Source organism: Nannospalax galili, unplaced genomic scaffold, assembly GCF_000622305.1.
Source record: "Nannospalax galili isolate Female #2095 unplaced genomic scaffold, S.galili_v1.0 scaffold144, whole genome shotgun sequence".
Lineage (NCBI taxonomy): Eukaryota > Metazoa > Chordata > Mammalia > Rodentia > Spalacidae > Nannospalax > Nannospalax galili.
Genome location: NW_008353267.1, coordinates 127405 through 148933, shown reverse-complemented (window position 1 = coordinate 148933; position 21529 = coordinate 127405). Strand labels below are relative to the sequence as shown.

At 44.2% G+C, this 21529-nt stretch overlaps 1 protein-coding gene across 6 annotated transcripts in view; it reads left to right on the top strand.

Moving 5' to 3' along the window:
- The window catches only part of Syne2 (spectrin repeat containing nuclear envelope protein 2), a 367778-nt gene extending 351327 nt beyond the window's left edge, over positions 1-16451 (top strand). For 4 of the 6 annotated variants that reach the window (XM_017802560.2, XM_029554761.1, XM_029554764.1 and 1 more), the window contains 12 exons: positions 473-667; positions 4747-5029; positions 5507-5575; positions 6490-6629; positions 8379-8493; positions 9290-9492; positions 10484-10684; positions 11506-11634; positions 12940-13131; positions 13850-13936; positions 14591-14637; positions 15429-16451. In XM_017802560.2, the coding sequence (XP_017658049.1) occupies positions 473-667; positions 4747-5029; positions 5507-5575; positions 6490-6629; positions 8379-8493; positions 9290-9492; positions 10484-10684; positions 11506-11634; positions 12940-13131; positions 13850-13936; positions 14591-14637; positions 15429-15651 (1884 nt within the window). In that variant the 3' untranslated portion in view covers positions 15652-16451. The remainder of the gene's footprint in view (positions 1-472; positions 668-4746; positions 5030-5506; positions 5576-6489; positions 6630-8378; positions 8494-9289; positions 9493-10483; positions 10685-11505; positions 11635-12939; positions 13132-13849; positions 13937-14590; positions 14638-15428) is intronic. The other 2 variants (XM_029554762.1, XM_029554763.1) reach the window with 2 other exon arrangements.
- Positions 16452-21529: the final 5078 nt, after the last annotated feature.

The following is a 21529-nucleotide window of genomic DNA, read 5'->3' as shown; positions in this document are numbered from 1 at the left end:
AGTGCTGAGATTACTGGCATGCACCACCATGCCTGGCCTTATTTTACAGCTTTATCTCACTTACTCTCTCCTTGGCTAGAAGATGTGATGGCAAATGAGAATTTGTCTCCCCTTAATACAGTGGCACTAATTAACACAAGTATTGTGTCTGCCAAGGCAGATGCCCATGGGAAGCTTACTCTGGCAATATTCCCACCAAGTGTCAATAAGACAAGTTCTCTCCCTCACACCCATAGTGATGAATGTCCTTGTGAGTCAAACTTCTAGTTTTTTTTAATTGGAAAAAAAATAGAGAATTTAAAAAAATTATTAGATTGTCATTGTCACTTAAAAATTAAAGCTACAGTACAAAACAGAACAAACCATCATGACATCTAATGTTCTCTCTCCTAATATCCTGTAATACAAAACAGACACTGGCTGAACACACAAGGAAATAGATCTTTAGAGGCCTCTGTCATCTTTCAAATAGGGCTTCCAACAGGAAATTACACTAAACACCAACAAGATCGACCAGCTCATCGTGTTTGGGGAGCAGCTCATCCAGAAGAGTGAGCCCCTGGATGCCATGCTGATTGAGGATGAGCTGGAAGAGCTACACCGCTACTGTCAGGAGGTGTTTGGCAGGGTGTCCCGCTTCCACCGGCGGCTGACCTGCCATACTCCAGTAAGTGTGCCCGCCCTCCAGGGCTCTGAGCTGCTCAGGGAGTACATCTGGCTGGATGTTTGAAGAACTGGGAAGGTTATCCCCTTCTGGACCCATGATTGATTTTTTTTGGGGGGGGGGTCTTTTTGAGACAGGGTCTCCCTGTAGCCCCAGCTGTCCTAGAACTCACTATGTAGACCAGGCTGGCCTTGAACTCACAGAGATCTGCCTGCCTCTGCCTCCCGAGTGCTGGGATTAAAGGCGTGCGCCACCACACCCAGCTTGATTTTATTTTTATAGTTAAAAAGAAGGGCTCAGAGCTGGAGAGATGGCTCGGTTAAGAGCATTGGCTGCTCTTGCAGAGGACCTAGGTTCAATTCCCAACACCCACATGGCAGCTAACAACCACCTATAACTCCAGTTCCAGGGGATCTGATGCCCTCTTTTGACCTCCATGGGCATTGCATGATATGGGTACATTTACATACATGCAGGCAACACACTTAAACACATAAAATAAAAACAATAAAATATTTTAAAAGAAGGGCTTATTTGACTGTGGTCCCAAGTGTAGAAGCAGCACTTGGAAGTTCCTTTCCTCCCGGTGCTCTCCCCACACCCACGTGGCAGATTTGGTAAAGTGCTAGTTAGGCTGGATCTTGTTTGCCTCCACTCAGCCGTCTTTGTACAAATCCAGGGGTCATAGAGTTTGTTTTAGGGGGATTTTTAAAATATTTTGTTATGACTTAATTGCACATGTATGTGTGCGGGTTTATGCACATGAATGCAGCTGCCCTTGGAGACCAGAAGAGGGTATGGGATCCTTGAAGCTGGAGTTACAGGCTGTTGTGAGCTGCCTGATCTGTGCTGGGAACAGAACTCAGGCCCTCTGCCATAGCAGTCATGTGCTCTTTTTAATTTTATTTATTTATTTTATGTCATGTATTGCCGGCATATAGGTAAGTGCACCCATGTCGTGCAAAGCCAGCAGAGGCCAGAAGAGGCTGTCAGATCCCCTGGGACTGGAGTTATGGACAGTTGTTAGCTGCCATGTGGGTGCTGGGATTCAAACCCGGGTCTTCTGCAAGAACAACCAGTGTTCTTAACCATTGAGCCATCTCTCCAAGCCCCAATCATGTGCTCTTAACCAATGAACCATCTCTCCAGCTCCCAGGGGGATGTTTTATCCTGTATTTCTCTATCTTTTCCTCTTTTTTTTTTAAATATGTAAGTTTTTGACTAATGTTCATGAACACTTGGATTTCAAACTGTGACACTAATTAAAAGAAATCCTGTCTAAGAGCATACATTCCTTTCCAGAGTTGTGTCATACCATCCTTTGGGTCTTCTGCTGGAAAAGTAGAATCCAATCTCAATGCCTTTTAAATTGTGTCTTTTAAATTGCGTCTTCTAGTATAGATGTAGGACAGTACCATATCATACCTCTGAAGTGAAATACCTTGTGTCTGCTTTATGAAACACAGTGGAGAGAATGCTTTATTAGAACTATTTTTAATATTGTTAGCCTAGAATATTCTTTCCAGATGATTATTGAAAAGCTAAATTTTTAAATGATTCCAGGTACCACAGCAGTAACAGAAAAGGGGGGGGGTAATCAATAATTTTTGCTATTTCTACTCTTACTAATTTGGAACTACAATTACACATGCCCTCTACCCAATGGCGTCTCTCACCTGTCCTTATTGGATTCATCAGTACCAGGCTTTTCTAGCCTGTGTCAGTGGCCCCTGGACTTCACTGAAACTATTTGGATTACGTGCATTAGCAACTTGGGAATGTAATTATCTTTTCCTCTCTCATAATGTCTGGAAACTTTTAATACCTGTGCCTCTCTCGTGCTTTGTTCTTACCTTTAGAGTGTCAAATGTACACACTTTCAAAAGCAAATTTGATGTTTCCCTGAACTCAGAGCGTTTGAAAAGTTTAGAGTTAAGGCTATCATTCAAGCCCCCTCCCCCCTTACTGGGCCAGAATTGTTAACTTTTGGCCAATATGACTGGCTGCTGTTTCTTTTGTGTGTGTCTCTGACTGGCAAACTTCAAATGTAGGGTGGTGGGGTTTTTGTTATTGTTGTTCTGTTTTTATCAGATAAAAAGACTGAAAAATTCTCCAAAAAGTCCTCATTTTTCAACATGCTTGCTTGCAGTCAGTTTTCTTAGACTGACAGACTGTTATAAATTGAATACTGATGCTGGGTCATGAAACTGCAGATAGGAAAGAACAAACCAGGGCTAAGGAGGGTGGTTCAGTTTAAAAAAAAAAAAAGTGTTTATCATGCAAGCATGGGTTTGGGTCCTTAGCAACCATGGAAAAAGTCTAGCACGGGAGCAGTTTCCTACATGTAATCCCAACACTGAAGGGGCAGAGACAAGAGAGAGCCCAGAAATGGCTATCCAGCCAGTTTAACTGAATACGTAAGCTCCGGGGTCAGTGAGAGAAGAGACTGTCTCAACAAATACGGTGGAGAGCAGCTGAGGAAAACACGTATTAGTGACTCACCTTGTTTTCTACTAAATACCTGAAAAAAGCAGCTTATAGATGAAGAGAGATCAACAAGATGGCTCAGCAGGTAAAGGCACTTGCCCCCAAGCCTGGTGATGACCTGAGTTTGATCCAGAACCCATATGGTTGTGCTCTGATCTCCACACTTGTGCCAAACACACGGGCATGCACGCATGCACGCACACACCCAGGCATGCACACATGCACACACATAAATGTAAAAAATGTTTTTTTTTTTATCTTCCATCTGATTTATTGCCAAATATACATTCACATATCTATATACATATATAGAGATGTGTGTGTGTGTGTTTGTTTGTGAGTGTAATTTCTATGAGAATGACAAATAATATTAGGTAAAAAATTTAAAGAAGAGTTCTCTTTGGCTCACAGTTGGGCACCGTCCAGGGCAGTCATAGGAGCAGGAGCTCGAGGCAGCCCTGGTTTGTTCTTTCCTATCTGCAGTTTCATGACCCAGCATCAGTATTCAATTTATAACAGTCTGTCAGTCTAAGAAAACTGACTGCAAGCAAGCATTTTGAAAAATGAGGACTTTTTGAGAACTTTTCAGTCTTTTTATCTGATAAAAACAAAACAATGATAACAAAACATTGCATCCTTAGACAGGAATCAGAAAGTGATAAATGCTTGTACTTGGCTCCCTTTCTCCTTTTTATTCAGTCAGGGACTCCCGTCCATGGAATAGTACCACCCACATTTGGGTCTGTCTTCCCACCTTGAATAACTTAATCAAGATGAACCCACACAGGCATGCCCAGAGATTTGTTTCCATGGTGAATGTCCATCGTCAAATTGACAATCAAGGTTAACCATCACAACACCTGGTATCACCCTCTGGCCTCCATACACACCGTATGTATGCATACCATGCACACGAAATATGCATACCCACACACCAGAGAGAGAACAAACCTAGGGCATGTGCTCCCTGGAGATGTGAAGCCTATCCAGAATACTCTAACATCCTTCTCAAAAAATGTTCTGATCTTTGGAGGAACTTGCTATTAGCGATAATGAAACTTAGGCCATCATTTCCTTCTCCTCAGTTAAATGTGATTAACTTAGATGATCAACTTCAGCTTTTTTACTAGGCCAAAAAAGATTTTTAAATTAAAAATAAAACTAGAGTTCTTATAAATACAGATTCTGGGCCCCACTCTGGATTGTTCAAAGTTGTCCTGGGATCTTGGCTCTTTTTAAAGCTGCTTTAGAAATATTAATGCCAGCTGTTCTTAGAATTGCAAGACAGGCAGACTTCTAAAGCTCTTTCTAACTGCAGTCTTTAAATTCACGAATTCTAAAACCTGGGTAATGGGGTTAGAGAAATGGCTCATCGGGTAAGAGCACTGGCTGCTCTTCCAGAAGACCCAGGGTTGGTTCTCAGGACCCACATGGCAGCTCACAACCATGCTAACACCAACTCCAGGGACTCCAAAACCCTTTTCTGGCCTCCATGAGCATTGTACACACATGGTGCTTTTACATACATGCAGGGAAAACACTCATGTACGTAAAAATAAATTGAGAAAAATTAAAACCTGGGTACTTTCCTTTAGGGCTTGGAAGATGAAAAAGAGGCCTCTGAGAACGAAACAGACATGGAAGATCCCAGAGAGATCCAGACTGACTCCTGGCGTAAGAGGAGAGAGAGTGAGGAGCCCTCATCTTCCCAGTCACTGTGTCACCTCGTATCCCCAGCTCTGGGACACGAGAGGTCTGGCTGTGAGACCCCTGTCAGTGTGGACTCTATCCCCCTGGAGTGGGATCACACAGGTGATGTGGGGGGCTCTTCCTCTCATGAAGACGATGAGGAGGGCCCATACTACAGTGCACTGTCAGGTAATGGCCAGCTTCCCGGAGCCTGTGAACTTGACCCATTTGGCTGTGTTTCTAGCACCATAGCCAGCTTGCAATGACCCAAAGTCCAGCTGGTGGCTGGTGCAGGCTTGTGGCTTCCTGTGTCCTGTCCTGCCCATCTCCTGACCCACCTGAGAACATTACAGGTGGAATGAAATTCACATTCCAATGTTAGGGTTGTTCGCTGATGGCTCTAGCCAATGGGAGACACATCAGTTAACTTTTCTGTTTATCAGAATTTATTAGTAGATTGAATATAGCCATTCTATGTCTGCTTTCCCCACCACTGCAACAGTGATTGAAAAAAAATCCTCTGATTTTCAAAATTCTTTTAATGCAAAAGATAACGAGTAATTAGGTTTCTCTCCCAGCTGGCAATGTTTCTGCTGCATTAACTTACTACGTGGGTGTGACTCGGCAGGCACCTTCAGTGAGGACGATGACGTTATTCTTTTTCAGATGTAGAAATCCCTGAAAATCCTGAGGCATATCTTAAAATGACCACAAAATCTTTGAAAGCATCTTCTGGTAGGCCCCTGCCCGTGCATGTGTCTCAACATGGCCGCATCCCATGGCGCACACTGCATCCTAAACCTCGCTCCCGTGTCATGTCTGACCTGTGCCTTCTGTGGACACCATGCGCCTTGGTCCTCGTGTCATGGTGTATTTCCACTGCTGTACTCACTCATACCTGCGTGCTTCTTTCAAGCCCCACCCCACCCCAGAGTGGGGCGCCACGCCCTCACTCCCCTCCCCCATCGGCCCTGCAGAAGAAATTTTTGTCATGTATGCCTTTAATTACTTTTCCTCCATCTAACTCAAGTCCTTGGGCCTGGGCCAAGCTTTCTTCATGGTGGCTTGGTTTAAAACTTATTTCCCTGCTCCTGGTGATTTCTGGGATGGAGACCAGTAGGTGGCTAGGGGTAGAAATAACTGCTGCCCTTGCCACAGCAGAAGAGACCCCTCTTTTCTTGAAGCATCAGTCTTTATTCTCCGACTGGCCCCATCTGTGGTGGGAGGAGGGCAAGCCACCGGCAGCTATTTTGTTCCCAAGTTTATCTTCACAGTCACTCCTTCCCTCACTCGTCAGGTCTTCTGTCCTCTTGGCTCCTAAGACCTCGCCTTGTTGCCCAGTGTCCCTACCACTCAAGACACCAACCCCATCCAAAATGCCTCCCATCCCGCAGCACTTATGTTTGTTGTGCTCCGCTGTGGCCCCATCTCATGACAGCGCAATGTCGCTCAGTTGCATGACTCATTTCATTCCCTCTTGAGACATACTGACATTTTGCAAACATGCATGCTTTGCAAGGAAAGCTGCAGAACTCATTTTGATACTTTAACCTGATGCCATGTCACCTGTGACCATTATTTTTATGTCACTGAATAGGTATCCTTTGGTGAGAGAGTTCACCTGTAATTTGTGTGATGCTTTGTTTCAGGGAAATCCATTTCTGAGGGCCACTCATGGCACATACCAGATAGCCCTTCCTGTCCCAAGCATCGCTACAAACAAATGGAAGGTGATAGGACCGCAGCACCTCTCCCCTCAGATTCCAGCACCCCTTACAAACCAGCCTATGTAAGTCGTGACCCTTTGGGAATACACCCAGGATCATGCTCATTTCCTGTCTCATGTTGAGTTGTTTTTCTCATGGTTATGTGATCTCTTCTAAGGGACCTAACTGGGATGAGGGGAGGAAGGAGCTCAGTTATAGAGCTTGCCTAACGTGCTCAAGGCCCTGGGCTGTCTTCCTGGCACCACCATAAAAACCAAGCCCCCTGCTGAACTGTCCATCCTTCATTAGAACCCAGCAAATGGACTACATTTTAATTTCTAGCCCTAAACTTGTCTTTGTGTGTGCTGATAAGGATCTAGTAAGAACTATTACCATTAGAGGCACTTACTCTTGTAAATAAAGAGGCAGAGTACTGGCCTTCCTGAGCTGCACATCTGCTACCAGAGCTTTATCATATTTGCTTTTTGGCCACATGTCTTATGGAGGCAGGGGACTTCATATTCTGATTTGGTGATGTGTGGTAAAGGATGCAGGTTTGGCTCCCAAGTCATGACTGTGGAACATGCAGTTCTCTGTGAGTCTTCCTCACCTAGTAAACCTGCTTTACACAATAGGATTAGCATGGGTACAGGTAAGAAGCCCTCAGAAGAGGTGGGCCTTATTAATATAGTATTAGGGTACTTATTACAACTGTTGCTCCTCAGTTATGTGAGGTATGCTCTGGTGAGGCAGTCAGTGGAAACAGGTTAAAGTTGGCCATAGCTCATTGTTAGTACGGAGAATTAATGATGAGGGAGTTCACTTGTATTTCAGTGTCACAAGCATCTTTCAGAGAAACCCACAGCTGTGGAAGGGGAGTGCCAGTGGATTTAGTCAGTGTTCTCTGTGCCTAGGGGTGAATTACTGCTATATAATTGGAGACAGTTTTTTCTTTACCTGGTCAAATTTGGCAGAGAGTTGGCTGTGCTCAGTTCAGAACTCTTCCTCTTGCTTAGCAGACATATGTCACTTTTCCTCTCTCCATCTCCACTGCAGCATAAGACTGAGGAAAGAGACCCCAACCCCAGCCCCTCCTCATACCCTGTACCTGTGTGGTTCAACTTCTTCAAGGCCTTAGGCTTACATTCTTCACCCGGCCAGTGTTAACAGCTCAGCTCTTACTGTAGATGAAGCCATGCATGCTGCCACAAATCGGAAGGAATTTCATTTTTCCCATTCCATACAAAGAAACTAAAGACAGCACAGCTTTTCTAAATAGTACATTTATTTCCGGAAAGGCCCAAGATAATAGTGCAGTCAGCTGTGCAGTAGCAGAAGCGTCACTATGTACATTAAAGGATAAATGCTTGGTAATGAATGACCCAGGGAGGCAGTGGAGCCTCTGTGTTTCCCATTCACAGAGATGAAAATACCAGCCAGCTCAACAGAGTGAAACAGAGGGGTAGGAAAACTTTGTAAAGCACTGTGTGAAGGTGTAAAAGCTTGGCTATAGGGGCTAACTAGTAAGCTGGATGGTCATCTTTAACTGTTTTTGCATGGAAAATGGTAGAAAGGCTACAAGTGACACAGGCCATTTTATTCCTATCATTGACATGTCATCTACTTCCCTGGGCTGTTCCTGAGGCCTGCTTTCTCATCTCTGCTTGCTTATAAATGTTCATCACGCACAAAGATGCCTCTGTTGCAAGCCAAGCTACCTTTCAGTGGGGAAGACCCCACACCCTTTTTCTGGCCTGTTTCTATGAACCCAGTTGTTCTTTAGGTAGCTTTTCAACTTTACAGATGGTAACCTAAAAACTGGCTCATTCCAGGTAAAGCTGTTGTTACGTCAAGGCACTGGTGATGGTAAAGAAGGCCTAAGAGGCTCCAAGGACAGCCCCCAGCGGGAAGATGAGCAGCTGGCTCCCTTAACAGGACAGCAGTCAGGTACTGCCAAATGGGCAACCCTTAGGAGAGGTGGAGCTTGGCATTTGGGTCTACCTGAATGTTTAAGTCATTGCTTGATAGACCATTAATTAGACATCAGCCCAATCACATAATTCACCAAAGCCGTTGAATGTACCCCACAATGGCTAATGTTACTTTCAAATGTGCCAATTTGTATTTATGAATTAATCCTTTAGCTTCTCACTTTCAGTTGAAAACTGTTCTTTCTTATGGTTCTGGGACCTAGTAAACAAGTGCTTTACCACTGACCTGTGTCCCTAGCCCTTTGGAAATTCTTCTTTACACATTGGTAAAAGGAGCTTCATAAGTTAAAGTGCATGTTTTAATGACTTCCTGTGTGTATGAAAACCAGACACAAAAGTGATGATCAAAGGCCTCGTCTCCATTGTCTCATGAGACGAGTCCAGCAATTACCAAAGCAACTGCTCAGCCAAAGGCAAGGTAGAGCTGATCACATTGTCCTGATCATTTGTGGATCAAAACAGCAACACAACCAGAAATGCTGGGCTTGAGGTCAGAGCACATATTAGCCACAGGCTGGGTTTCTTGACCCTCTTTCCCCACCTCCTTCCAGCCTTCATGGGAGTGGATTGGGACAGGCTGTGGATCAGAGAAGGGAAACATGCCTTGCTTATTCCAGAAAAGAGAACTCCCCAGCCCCAGATCCTCCTGCAAGGATCCTCCCCTACCGACTTGCACCTGACCACTCATAGCTGCAGACAGGGAAGTCTGCTCGGAGTTCCTGCTTCCTTTAACTGGCGGCTTGGGATTCCAGGTACCTTTGACAGATGGGAGCTCATTCAAGCACAAGAGCTTCACAGCAAACTCAGAATAAAACAGAACGTGCAGCAGCTGAATTCTGATATCAGTGACATCACTGCTTGGCTGGAAAAAACTGAAGAAGAACTCAAAGCTTTAAAGATGGCAGAGCGTCCCTCCAGTATCCAGGAAATGGCAGTCAGGGTGAAGAGACTGCAAGTGAGTGGGAGATGTGGAGGGGAGAGGAGTTGAGAGCAGGCATGTAAATGCACTATAGTGTTGGACAATTGGATCTGATCTGGGTTTGGGGTAGCTGGCAGCATGCAGCTGGGGTGTGTAGAGTTCAGTATCTTCTACTTCACTGTGGACCCAGATGCGATTTCTGTTTTCACATGAGAGTACCTACAGGTGATCCTCCAAACCAGAGGGGCACTGGGAAGATGTGATTCAGATCCTCCAGGCTGGAAGGATCTGGCTTTTAGATTCTTAGGGGAATGATGGTGGCAGTGCCAGGCACATAAAGCCAACCTTCTCACCTCCATGCAACAGTTCCTCACAAGACTACTGATGTGAGGGGTTTAGGCTGGGAGGACTTGCTTACCCACTGATGAATCCTATGGCCTGACCTAGCTACCCCATGATACAGTTAAGATTTGTCAACCATGTAATCAGCCCAGGACCTTAGGCACCAGCTTAGGAAGCAGGGGAGGGACAGTTTGAACCCTGCATATAAACATGCATGCTTAAGACCCAGAGCAGGGATCTTTGTGCTTTTCCTTTGAATATTAATATGTGAAGGTCACCATTCTGCCTAAGGAATAACAGTTCTGGGTTAGCCTGAGGCAGATGTAGAATAGCTGCATATTCTTTATCTGGGAAACTTTCAGTCCTATACAGAAATGTTACTAAGCCAGTGGCAGAGAGGGGACTGGAGGTCAGTGGGGTCTTTTCATGCCTCTGGTCAAGCCTGTCAGCCAGGAGGCAGGCATCTGACTCTCAGACTGTGCCATCCAGCTGGCCAAGTTCACTAACCTTGTAAGGCAGCTCCCTCACCTGATGCTTCCCAGCCACTCACAGGCGAGGTCGCTCTTGCTCCCTGGCCGAAGCTTGGAGAAGTATGAAGGAGATCTGTCCCTTACAGAGACGATCAAAATGAGTCCCTTTTCCCTGTTGCCAGAACGCCTAACCCAGACTGTTCTCTCCATGGTAGGAGATATTAAAAGCCTTTGACACCTACAAGGCCTTAATGGTTTCTGTCAACAAGAGCAGCAAGGAATCTCTGCCCACCGAGAGCAACGAATCCTCAGAGCTCCAAAGTAGGCTCCACCAGCTGAGCCTGCGCTGGGAAGCAGTCCAGGGCATGATGGACAGCTGGAGAGGGGACTTACGACAGTCACTCATGCAGTGCCAGGTATGTTGATTCAGCTCAAGGCCCTGTCCCTAGCAGCAGCCAGGCCCACGTGGTGGGAGCAGCAGATATTTTTACCATCATCAGGCTGGCTTGAGTTAGGAAGAAAGCTTCCCCCCATCCTCCACCCAGTACCATCATAATGACCTTGTGCTTTCCCAGGATCTCTTAGTCTGTTGCACAAGCCAATAACCCACCCTGGGAGTAAAGGCGGCAGCAAACATGCCAACAGGTTGGGGGTGCTGCCCCTCTCTGTCCTTTTAGTCAGATTCAGAGCCCTGGCCCTGGAACAGAGGAGCACTTTTAACACTTTGGACAAATCGCTGAGCCCCCTGAACCTCAGCATTCCCTTGGGAAACCTGGGACTCATTTGCATGCCTGACTCCCAGGATCATTTTAGGACTAACCTAGGTGGTATATATAATGCTAGGCCACTTCCTGACCCATGTTAAGTGTTCAGTGTGCATTAGCTCTGCACCACCATTTAGCTCTGAACCTGTCTTTGGGAACATGAACCCACCACAACCTGTCCTGTGGGATGGGCTTCCTTAACCATCAAGTCTAGCAAGTGGGTCACATGGTATATATGGCCTTTACATGTAAAACAGTGGAGACAACCTGGAGGCCCTGCTTTCTGACAGTTCAAACCTGATGCCTCTCAGGACTCTGCCAAGTGTGCTTGTTCTCTTGCCTTGGTTGAGTTCCTGGCCTAGCCTAATATTCACTGACTAAGATGAGATGGGCAAGTGACTGATGGGTGAGAGATAAAAAGCTCCCTTCTGGGCACTCCCTCAGCAATGCTCTGATATGGGTTGTTTTGGAAGGACTTTCACCAATTGAGTCAAGACATGCTCCTGTGGCTAGCGAGTGCAGAGAGCCGGAGGCAGAGAGCACATGTCACCGACCCAAAGGCAGACCACCAGGTTCTCCTGGAGTATCAGAAAGAACTGATGGTAAGTTTCTTCTGCATGACTGCTGGCCACCATCAGCTTCCAAGTGTTCAGCAGCTTCACCCAGTATTCTAAGCAGCACAGTGCTGGTGCTGTGAATCATGAGTTCAGCCCCCATGTTCCTTTTGGTGTCTGCCAAGCAACCCTGGGTACTTACAGAGCAGAATGGCTCAGAGAGAGTGAAAGAGCCAAACCAGAACAGGAAGTCTTTAAGACTGTACTTAATCACCAGGCATAGTAGCACACACCTTTAATCCCAGGCAGAGGCAGGTGGGTGTCTGTGAGTTGGAGACCAATCTGGTCTACATAGTGAGTTCAGCGCTATACAGTGAGACTGTCTCAAAAAAATTAAAGACTCTAATGCCTATTATAATTTTTTTTAATTTTTATTTTATGTGTATCTGTGTGTTAAATTTTAATGTATCATAAATGCTAAAGTTATACCATATTTAGGGAACAAGTAAAAAGTCGGTGTTCAGAACAGCTGTAATTTTGTGTTCTGAATATTTTCATCTGTGGTTGATTGACTATGGATACAGGACCTTCAGGCACAGAGGGATGACTAGACTGTTCATTTGGCAGGGGGTGGGAATACGGAGCCCGTGACAGCTGCACGGGTTTTCTATATGCAAGGTAGAAATGTCTTATTTCCTAGGGGTAAGTTGTGTTTCACTAATAAGCCAAGGTAAAACATACACATTCTCCCTTGTATTCAAGGTGACATAAGTGACTTTATCCATAAGTTTATATCTGGTTTGATTTTCAGTATTTTAAATTGCTGGCCATTGCTTTTTTTAAAAATTTTACTAAAATCTTTGTAAAGCTCCACTCCACAGTAGCGGTGCCTAAGAGAGCTTTCCACCGATGGAAATGTTCTGTCTCTGCACTTCAGGTGACTATTACACACTTAAACTGTGACTGGAACCAAATCTTTCATTTTAATTTAAACAGAGCTGCATATATCTAATTGTACTATGTAGCAAGATAACCACCCTTAACTCCAAGTGATTGGCCTGGCACATCCTCCATATAGCTATGTCTCGATTTACCGGCTTCAGAGTTCCCCTGACAATGGTGTATGAGGGCCTGGTCTTTCCACCCCATCACTTCTTTCCTCTAATTTTTCAGCATCATAACTAGAGTTAAACACAGGAATGGAGTACAACCTTCTTGCTCTGTGAACTGAAGCTAGAGACTGGTAGCAATAAGCAGAAGGTTCTGGAGTTGAGCAGTACCCTGAACTTAGAAAGTCTCCTCCAGCGTCACTAGCTTCCCTTGGACAAACATTTTACCTTCTTTTACTTTTAGCAACTAGAAAAGGAGCTGGTAGACCGTCAGCCTCAAGTCAGCTCCTTGCAGCAGCTTTCCTCCAGTCTCCTTGTGAAGGGGCATGGAGAAGACTACATCGAGGCTGAAGAGAAAGTCCACGTAATCGAAAAGAAGCTCAAGCAGTTGCGGGAGCAAGTAGCTCAGGATCTGATGTCCTTGCAGGGAAGCCAGGTGAGTCCACTTGTGGGCTTTCTGTGTCAAGGTGTCGGCAGGCTGCACCCTTACCATGGCAGAGGGGGCAGGTAGTATGTGTGTAGAGGTTCATCCTCTTTCTAGCTATGCAGCTTTACAAAATAAGTTCATAAGCTCCAAGCATGAGTCTTTCATTTGAAAAAGGCAGAAAACCCTATTAGGTTAGGCAAAACAAGTCAAGTCCCTTCGCCACTGCTACGAGTTGAAAACAAGCCTTCACTCTCTCATGACATGGTTTCAGGTCCTCCTCACTGTCCTGCTCCCTCTTTCCTGACTACCCATCTGTTGACTTTCTTCTCCTGAAAATGTGCTACAACTCAGAACAAAGGGAATACCAGACTGGTCTCCCCCAGCTGGAGTAGGACTCTCCCTACTAGAGTCTGTATTTCCTCCTCTATACTCAGGCTAAGTGGTCTTAATGACCATATGAGTGTATCCGTGATATGTGGCGAGTTCACTGTCAACTAGAATCATGAGTTTCTAGAGCAAGTGCCTTGCTTTGATTATATTGCCTCCTGTCTGCAAACATGTGTATATATGGGAGGAAGGAGCAATTAGAACTCTCTTCAATAAAGATTTAAAGTTGGGGAAAGGATGAACTGCTCCTTGAAGAATGCATGAAGCAAAGTTCTGTGCTTTTGAGACTACCTAGAACCTTCTGTTGCCCTGAATTGAACTACTGGGGTGTGGCTTTCAGAATCCAGACCTATCTCTGGCCAGCTTTGATGAAGTAGACTCAGGGGAACATCCTCCAGCAGCCTATGTACCAGCTCCCCACACAAAGGTGAGTACCCTTCCTTTTATGAGAACCACACTGGTATCACTAAAGTGATAAAAACTTGAGACTCCAAGGCCCCATTAGACCTTTCATGACAGCACAAATCTACTTCAACCTGCCGGTCAAGGGAGAAACCTCCTCTAAAAAAATTATTTTAATTACATTATATGTGTGTATATCTACATACATGGCTGCATGTGTGTGACTGCTACAGTGCACATATGGAATTAAAGGACAACTTGTGGGAGTCCTTTTTCTCCTTCCATCATGTGGGTTACAGGGATTGAACGCTGGTCATCAGGCATGGCAGCAGGTGCCTTTACATGATGCGCCCATCTCATCAACCCTAAAAATCTATTTTATTAATTAGTCTTTTTAAGACCTGACTCCAAGTCTCTCTCCTAGTCAATTACTTTTCTTTGGGATCATAGTAAGTTGTGAAGGATAATGGCCCCTGTTAAAGGGATTTCCAATAAATCAGATCAATAAATGGGACCATGAACCTCTCTCTTGATGGTTTAACAAACCCAATCATCTCCTACTTTGTCAAGTTAAATCATACATGACTCTAGTCCTAAAAGGGTGACAAAAAAATGACCTGGAGCGCTGGGTAGCTAACCCATAGAAGGTCATAGTGCATCACTGGCTTCTTTGTTCCAGCAGTTCGGAGCAGAGAGAACTACAGAAGAGGAGAACGAGACTGACAGGTAATGGCATGGCAGTCCCCAGGGTCCCCAGCACTGCTGTGCTGATACCACCAACCAGGTTCTTGTAAAGCACTGCTTTCTTGTTTTCTTTCACCTGGAAAGGACTGTGCTCCTCTTCCAAAAGTGAACCCAAGCTGTCTCAGTTCCTTTTCTGTTACTGTGACAAAACACCCTGACCAAAGCAACAAAAGAAGGGCTTATTTTGGCCCACAGATCAAGTACTCATGATGGCAGAGCTTGCAGCAGGGGGTCACCTTGTGCCTACATTGAGAAGCAGAGGGAGATGAAAGCTGGTACTCAGCAAGCTATCTCCTTTTTTCACAGTTAAGGACCTAGTCCATGAAATAGTGCTGCCCACCTTTAGAGCTGGTCTTCCCACCTCAGTTTACCTAATCTAGATAATCCCTCACAGGCATGCCCAAAGGCTTGTCTCCTAGGTGATTGATTCTAAGCCCTGTCAAGTTCATAGTGTTGACCATCACACCAGCCATCAGCCCATTTGAATCTTTTTGTTGATTTGTGGGGTTGGTTGGTTGGTTGGAGACAGGGTCTCCCTGTAGCCCCAACTGACCTGGAACCTGCTATGGAGACAAGGCTGGCCTTGATCTCACAGAGATCTGCCTGGCTCTGCCTCCCGAGTGCTGGGATTAGAGATACATACCACCACGCCTGGCCCATTTGAATCCTTCATCCCAGGGTCCTGTATTTCTTTCTATAGGTAGGTGGCCAGAAAGGTGGGTGGTGGCTCCTCTGAACCCTCCTAATGGGCTCTCCCCTGACTCTGTCGACAGGATGCCCCACCTCACAGACCCTGGTAGTTCACAGCCAAGGCGCTCCTTCTTCTCAAGGGTGATCAGGGCAGCGCTGCCCCTGCAGTTGCTGCTCCTCCTGCTGCTGCTCCTGGCCTGCCTGCTGCCTGCCTCCGAAGAAGACTACAGCTGCACCCAGGCTAACAACTTCGCCCGCTCCTTCTACCCCATGCTGCGGTACACCAACGGGCCGCCTCCCACCTAGAGGGCTCCACCAGCTGCAGTGCCATACCAACAGCCTGTTGACTCCTAGCCTTGGCAAGATCCAGAGACTTACTGCAGACATGGCCCTCCAGGCATGTCCAAATGGACTCTAGAAGCCAAGGACAGCTGTGAAAGGATGTTCGTCTACTGGAGCGGAGAACAGATGCAGCAGGGCCTGGCATTCAAAGCTAGCAGATTAGTTAAGGAAAGGGGAGCTTCTTGAGGAGCAACGCACTTTGAATTCTGACCTGTTTGTAAAAGAGAGTTCTTCTGTCCTTGAGCAATGGTGTTCCGCACATAAACCGTATTTGAGAAATAGATTCCCACTTTAGTCATGGTTCAAAAACTGCTCTGAGCTTACTGATTCAGATTTTAAATGTTTAGAATCAGTTTTTCTCCAATCAGCTAGCAGTCTGAGCTCTGTTAAACCAAAATGTTCTGTTCAATACCTAGGCAGGCTCTTTTATATTGATTTAAATTTTTTAAAGAAATTTTATTGCATGGATATGGTTATTTGTGCATATTTTTAAACAATGCTGGATCTGTATGAATAATGTAAACTTTGATTTTTTTAAAAGATGAAACATTTTGGCTTGAGCTTTTGACTAATGTACAGTAAATGCCAAACCACAGACTTGATAGAGATGTTTTTGTAAGTTAATTTTGTAAGACTTTTCACGTTGAAAGAGATGCTTCAGGTCTGGTTGAGCTGTTTGGCCACCGGAGGTTGGTACAGAAACTTGAAGCTATTTGTGGTATGTACAATGCAGATGTTTCCCATTAAAGAAAAAATTAACTAGATTGTTGTGCTGGACTCTGTTAGAAGACAGGACATACTTGGTCTTCCAAAATTTAATTGTAACAAAAATTATGTGTACTTAGATCCCCTGGAGTACAGGTGGTTGTAAGGTACACAATGTGGGTGCTGGGAATGCAGGTTTTCTGGAAGAAAAGTACATACTCTCAACCACTGAGCTCTCTCTCAGCCCTAACAAAAATTGAAAAAACAAAACAAAACTTTGGAGGGACTTTTGATTCTATTTATATTCCACCTAGAAACAACTGGAGTGAGCACCTTTCTCTGTGTATTGTCTCATTACTGTGATATAATGCCTCACAAGGGGGGGTGGGGAGGAAGGGTTTATGTTGGCTCACAGTTCAAGGATGTGGGAAGTCACGGTGGCAGGAGCTTGAGAAGGCATCTGGTCACATTACCTCCACAGTCAGGAAGCAGGAGAATGCTGGTCCTTAGCTCACGTTCTCCTTTTTGTTCAGTCCAGGAGGCCAGCCCATCCAATGGTGCTGTTCACAGTTCAGGTGGGTCTTCCCACCTCAGTTAACCTAGTCTAGATAAGCCCTCGTATGCCCCAAGGTTTGTCTCCTAGGTGACTCTAGATCCTATCAAGTTGACAGTACTAACCATCATATGTAAATAGCTTAGCATATATTGTCAAGTGCTGGAAGGCAAAGCTAAGGGTGGACAGGTGGGATCATTTCACCTAATTTTTTCTATTCTTGGCATGAATTACAAATTGTTTCTCTCTTACCCAAAATGCATATGACTTAGACATACTTTTGGTTGCAGAAGTTTTTTGATTTACATATATGTAATGAGAGATCTGGGGATAGAACCCAAGTTTAAACACGAAATTCATTTATGTTTCATGTATGCCTCATCCATATACACTGAAGGTCATTTTATACAATGTTTTTCGTCATTTTGTGCATGAAACAAAGCTTCATGGTACAGACCATTCCAGTTGTGGCATTTGGACAGTTTTGGAGTCAGCCGTGGTGGCACACACCTGTAATTTTAGCACTCAGGAGACTGAGGCAGGAAGATGGGAGTTTGAGACCTGCCCTGTTTGGAGGAAAAAAAAATTTTTTTTAATGGGGGATATTCAACCTGTAAGAGCTGCCTCATGATAGAAGCAAAGCCTCCCGCTTGCATTCATTTCCACACTGCTCCCACTAAGCAAGGTGAGCCTCAGCACTTCTTCCTTGATTGAAAGGTGTGGACTCAGTGCCTCATCTGCGTCTTTAGCACCTGAGGCAGTAATGACCAGGGTGCAATCTCACACCTACCCCCTTTTCTCTGCAAAGCACACATGTGGGTGGCAGGTGAGGCCAGTGAAGCCCATCAGTATATGGTGTCCAACCCTGAGGTCCCCAATGGGTCGTACATTCACACTTGTGCAGTTACCCAGCAGCTTGTCCAGGGGCCATTTGAAAAGTGTTTTTACTTACTATCAGCATTTGAAGTTCCCAAATTATTAAACTGATATGAGGAAAATGGTCAATTTTTCCCCACCATAACTTCAATTATTTTACCTTATTAAAATAATTGATCTTGTTTTATGGCTTACAGTAGTTTGAGATATTTTTAAATCAAAATATTACAACTTTTTCCTTAAGCCACTAGTTGCTTCAAGTTGTTTCCATGTTAGTCTGGGGCAAGTGGCAGAATCTATCTCCCTCCCCCATCTTCCACTCCAAATAAGGTGTTTCAAAGGCCTTTTCTATCCTTAAGGAACACTAAGGTGTATCAAAGTATTGATTACATGTTAATGCCTAATTATGTAAACTGTTTATGGGCATTTCTTCAATATAAAGACTTTTGAGTCTTGGGTTTACCTAAGACACAACCCCATCCCCAGGTAAGTACCTTTGTCCTCCTTCACCCGGAACCCAGAGTAGTCCCCCAAACCTTGTACAAGATAATTCAGGATTTACACTGTTGTATGCCAACTCTTGTATCTTTCTTTCCCCTACTTGTAGGGGGAAGTTTTCAAATGACTATGCATGAAAATAACTTCAGTATGAATGACTTTTCACCCCATCTCTGAGGGGTATAATACTAGTTGACTCAGATGGTATAATTATAGAAAATCTACCCAAATGACTGATTCACTGCATATCAGGACTTTTACATCTATACATGATGCCTGAAGTCATAAGGAATAGGTTTCATAGGAAACCTAGGGTTGAGGGGGTTAATAACTCCTTTGAAATGGCAAACAAGTGTTTGTTTCTGTTCCCTCTCCTGGGAAGACTATTGTTTTCAACAGTGTAAACCCCAAAAGGATAGAAAATCAGACACTGCTTACCTCAATAACTAAGTTCTTTCTACTCAGCTGCCAACAAATAACATTTTTACAATCCTAATTATGAAAAACTTTATTTGCATCACATTAAACTCATTGCAATAGTTCTAAAGCTATTCAAGGGACAGTTAGGAGGAATGGAGATTCTCAACCTCTACTCTCACACAACATCAAGCATTCTTTTGTTATTTTTGCTTTTGTTTTTTGTTTAGCCCAGTCTGGCCTCAAACACATAGCAAGCCTCCTAAGTGATGGGATAATAGGTATAAGCCACCACACTCAACTCAAACATTTGTTTCTTAGGAGGCCCACATTTTAAAGCTGGGAGTCAACAAATTAGTCTAATAGTACAAGTTATCTGTCTGAAAAAAAAATGACAAATTATAGTCAACCAACAGGCTCAAAGTACTCAAGACCACTGAGTGATAAATAGGACCAGGACACATGGCACTCAGGCTCCACACATGGAAAAATGATGAATGGCATTGGTGGTACAGTCACCAGGAACTGTTCTAGGCTAGCAAGCTTCTGTCCTTCACAAAGAAACCCACTCTTAAAATTGGCTGGCAAGTGAATAGGATCCTTGGAATTCTTTTTAAGATCCCTGACTCCAACAACAAAAAGACGTGAAGATGATTATGCACACGGAAACAACTGCGCATCTTAGAGTCGCCACTAGAGTCAAATTCCAGGAATTTGAGAGCTATAAAGAAAAATTGGCATGTAGGTCACCAAACTCCACAGGGAAGTAACAGTGCTTAAAGAGAATTAGACATGGGCAAGTTTCAAGGAATGTGTGTGGCTCTGAAACAATGGGGAAAGCAGTACCAGGGACTGATAGCGATCTGCTAACCAGAACCCAAGATGGGGGGACAGAAAGTGACTGGTCTCGTTCCTGCCTGTCACTGCTCCTGCTCAGCAAGATGAGAAGGTAAGATGGAAAGGAACAGTAGAAGGCAGCCAAGACCTAACCAGCCATCACACTGACACTGCTAGCAGGGACAAGTCAGACAGACACACAGAAGGCTTGAATTCCAATCCAGCCTTGACCATAAGTAATTTTATGACCTTGAGCAAATCAACTGGTCCCTCTGAGCTTTAATTTGCACGTGTACAAATTATGGATTTAATCTCTATGTCAGAAATGTGCAGGCTATTACTGTGTCTCCCAGAGTATTGTGGGTGCTAAGCATGTGGGGTTTCATAGGTAGGTCTGACTTAAACCTTAGCAGAACTGCTTGGTAAATAGATTCTGCTGTTTAAGAATGATTTTTCTTGGACTCAATAGTAGAGTGCAAAAAAATAAAATTTTAAGACAACTTTTTTTTTGCAGTGCTAGGAAGCAAACACACGACCTTGCACGTACTAGGCGAGACCTCAACACTGAAGCTGCCTTTGTAAGCCATATTGTTCTAAAACTGGCTGAAATGCATGGTCACTTTCAGCATTGGACTTGAATTGACCATGTTCAGCTCTGTCACTTGTTCTATGTGACCTTGAGCAACTTTGCTTAGATTCCTAAGCTTCTACAGCTGGACTATTAAGATAGAGTAGTCATAATTATTATGAAAATTAAATGTGAAAGTGTGAGGCACTGAAAGCTGTGTCTGGCACAAATACTATTTTTACATGCCAGATGGCATGTTTTTATGCTTTTGTAACCTTTACTATGTCTTTTTTAGGATTTCTAGAAGCTTAAAGAAGTGTATCAAGTCTTATTAAATATAAATACTTGGTTTCAAAATAGAGCTAGAAACTGAGGGTTTGCCTTGACTTCAAGAAGGTGCAAGCCCCTCTGTAGATGTAAATCAAAACCAATCTCTAGTTTCGTATGCTAGAAAATTCTAGAAATTCTAGAAATTCTTCGACCTTGCCACATATGGCCATTCCAGAATTGCTAACTTCTTCCTTAATGAACTCTAAAATAACTGGCATTCCAACTGAGTGAGCTCCAACTGAAGTAATCCAGATCAGGACTGTCTCATAAAGCTTTGATTTGCACAGTTTTGTCTTTTAAATGGCTAAGACTTTCTACATGTGCTGCATTATATTCTCACCTTAGAATTTAAAGGGAAAAAGAAGTCTCTTTAGGGTTAGTCCTTAGGCCTGCTGACAAGCCTGAGGATAAATAGAAGCAGTGAAAAGAGACATTTGTTTAAAACAAATTACTATGTAGGTCCCCTGGGATTGTCCTTGCCAACCCTCCTTAGGGACAGCCAGTTCACACCCAGGAATCTGTTAGAACTCTGTGTTAAGGATATTTCATGGTGATCATTTTATCAACTCGGGATTTAGAATTAAGCCCAAAGCTCACTCATCTGCAAATAAATTTCTCAAATGATCACTGACAGATTCAAACAGAAGAATCCTGTCCTGCCAGTTTAAGGAAGAACTGAGGATCATTGCTCTATATGTCAAATGTAGCTCTATTTTGTTCGATAATCTAATTCCTGTTCACAGTTGTCAGGTCCTATTCATCCTGGTTAATTCTTTTTAAAAAAAAAAAAAAAGGCGAGGGGGAGGGGGTGGTGGCTGGAGAGATGGCTCAGCGGTTTAGAACATTGAGTGTTCTTGCAAAAGACCTGGTTTCGAATCCCAGCACCCACATGGCAGCTAACAACTGTCTGTACTCCAATTCCAGGGGATCTGACAGCCTCTTCTGTTCTCAGACATTGCACGACACAGGTGCACTTACCTACATGCAGGCATAACACTCATACACATAAAATAAAAATAAAATATTTTTTAAAAAACTGAACTTGAAAACATTGAGAT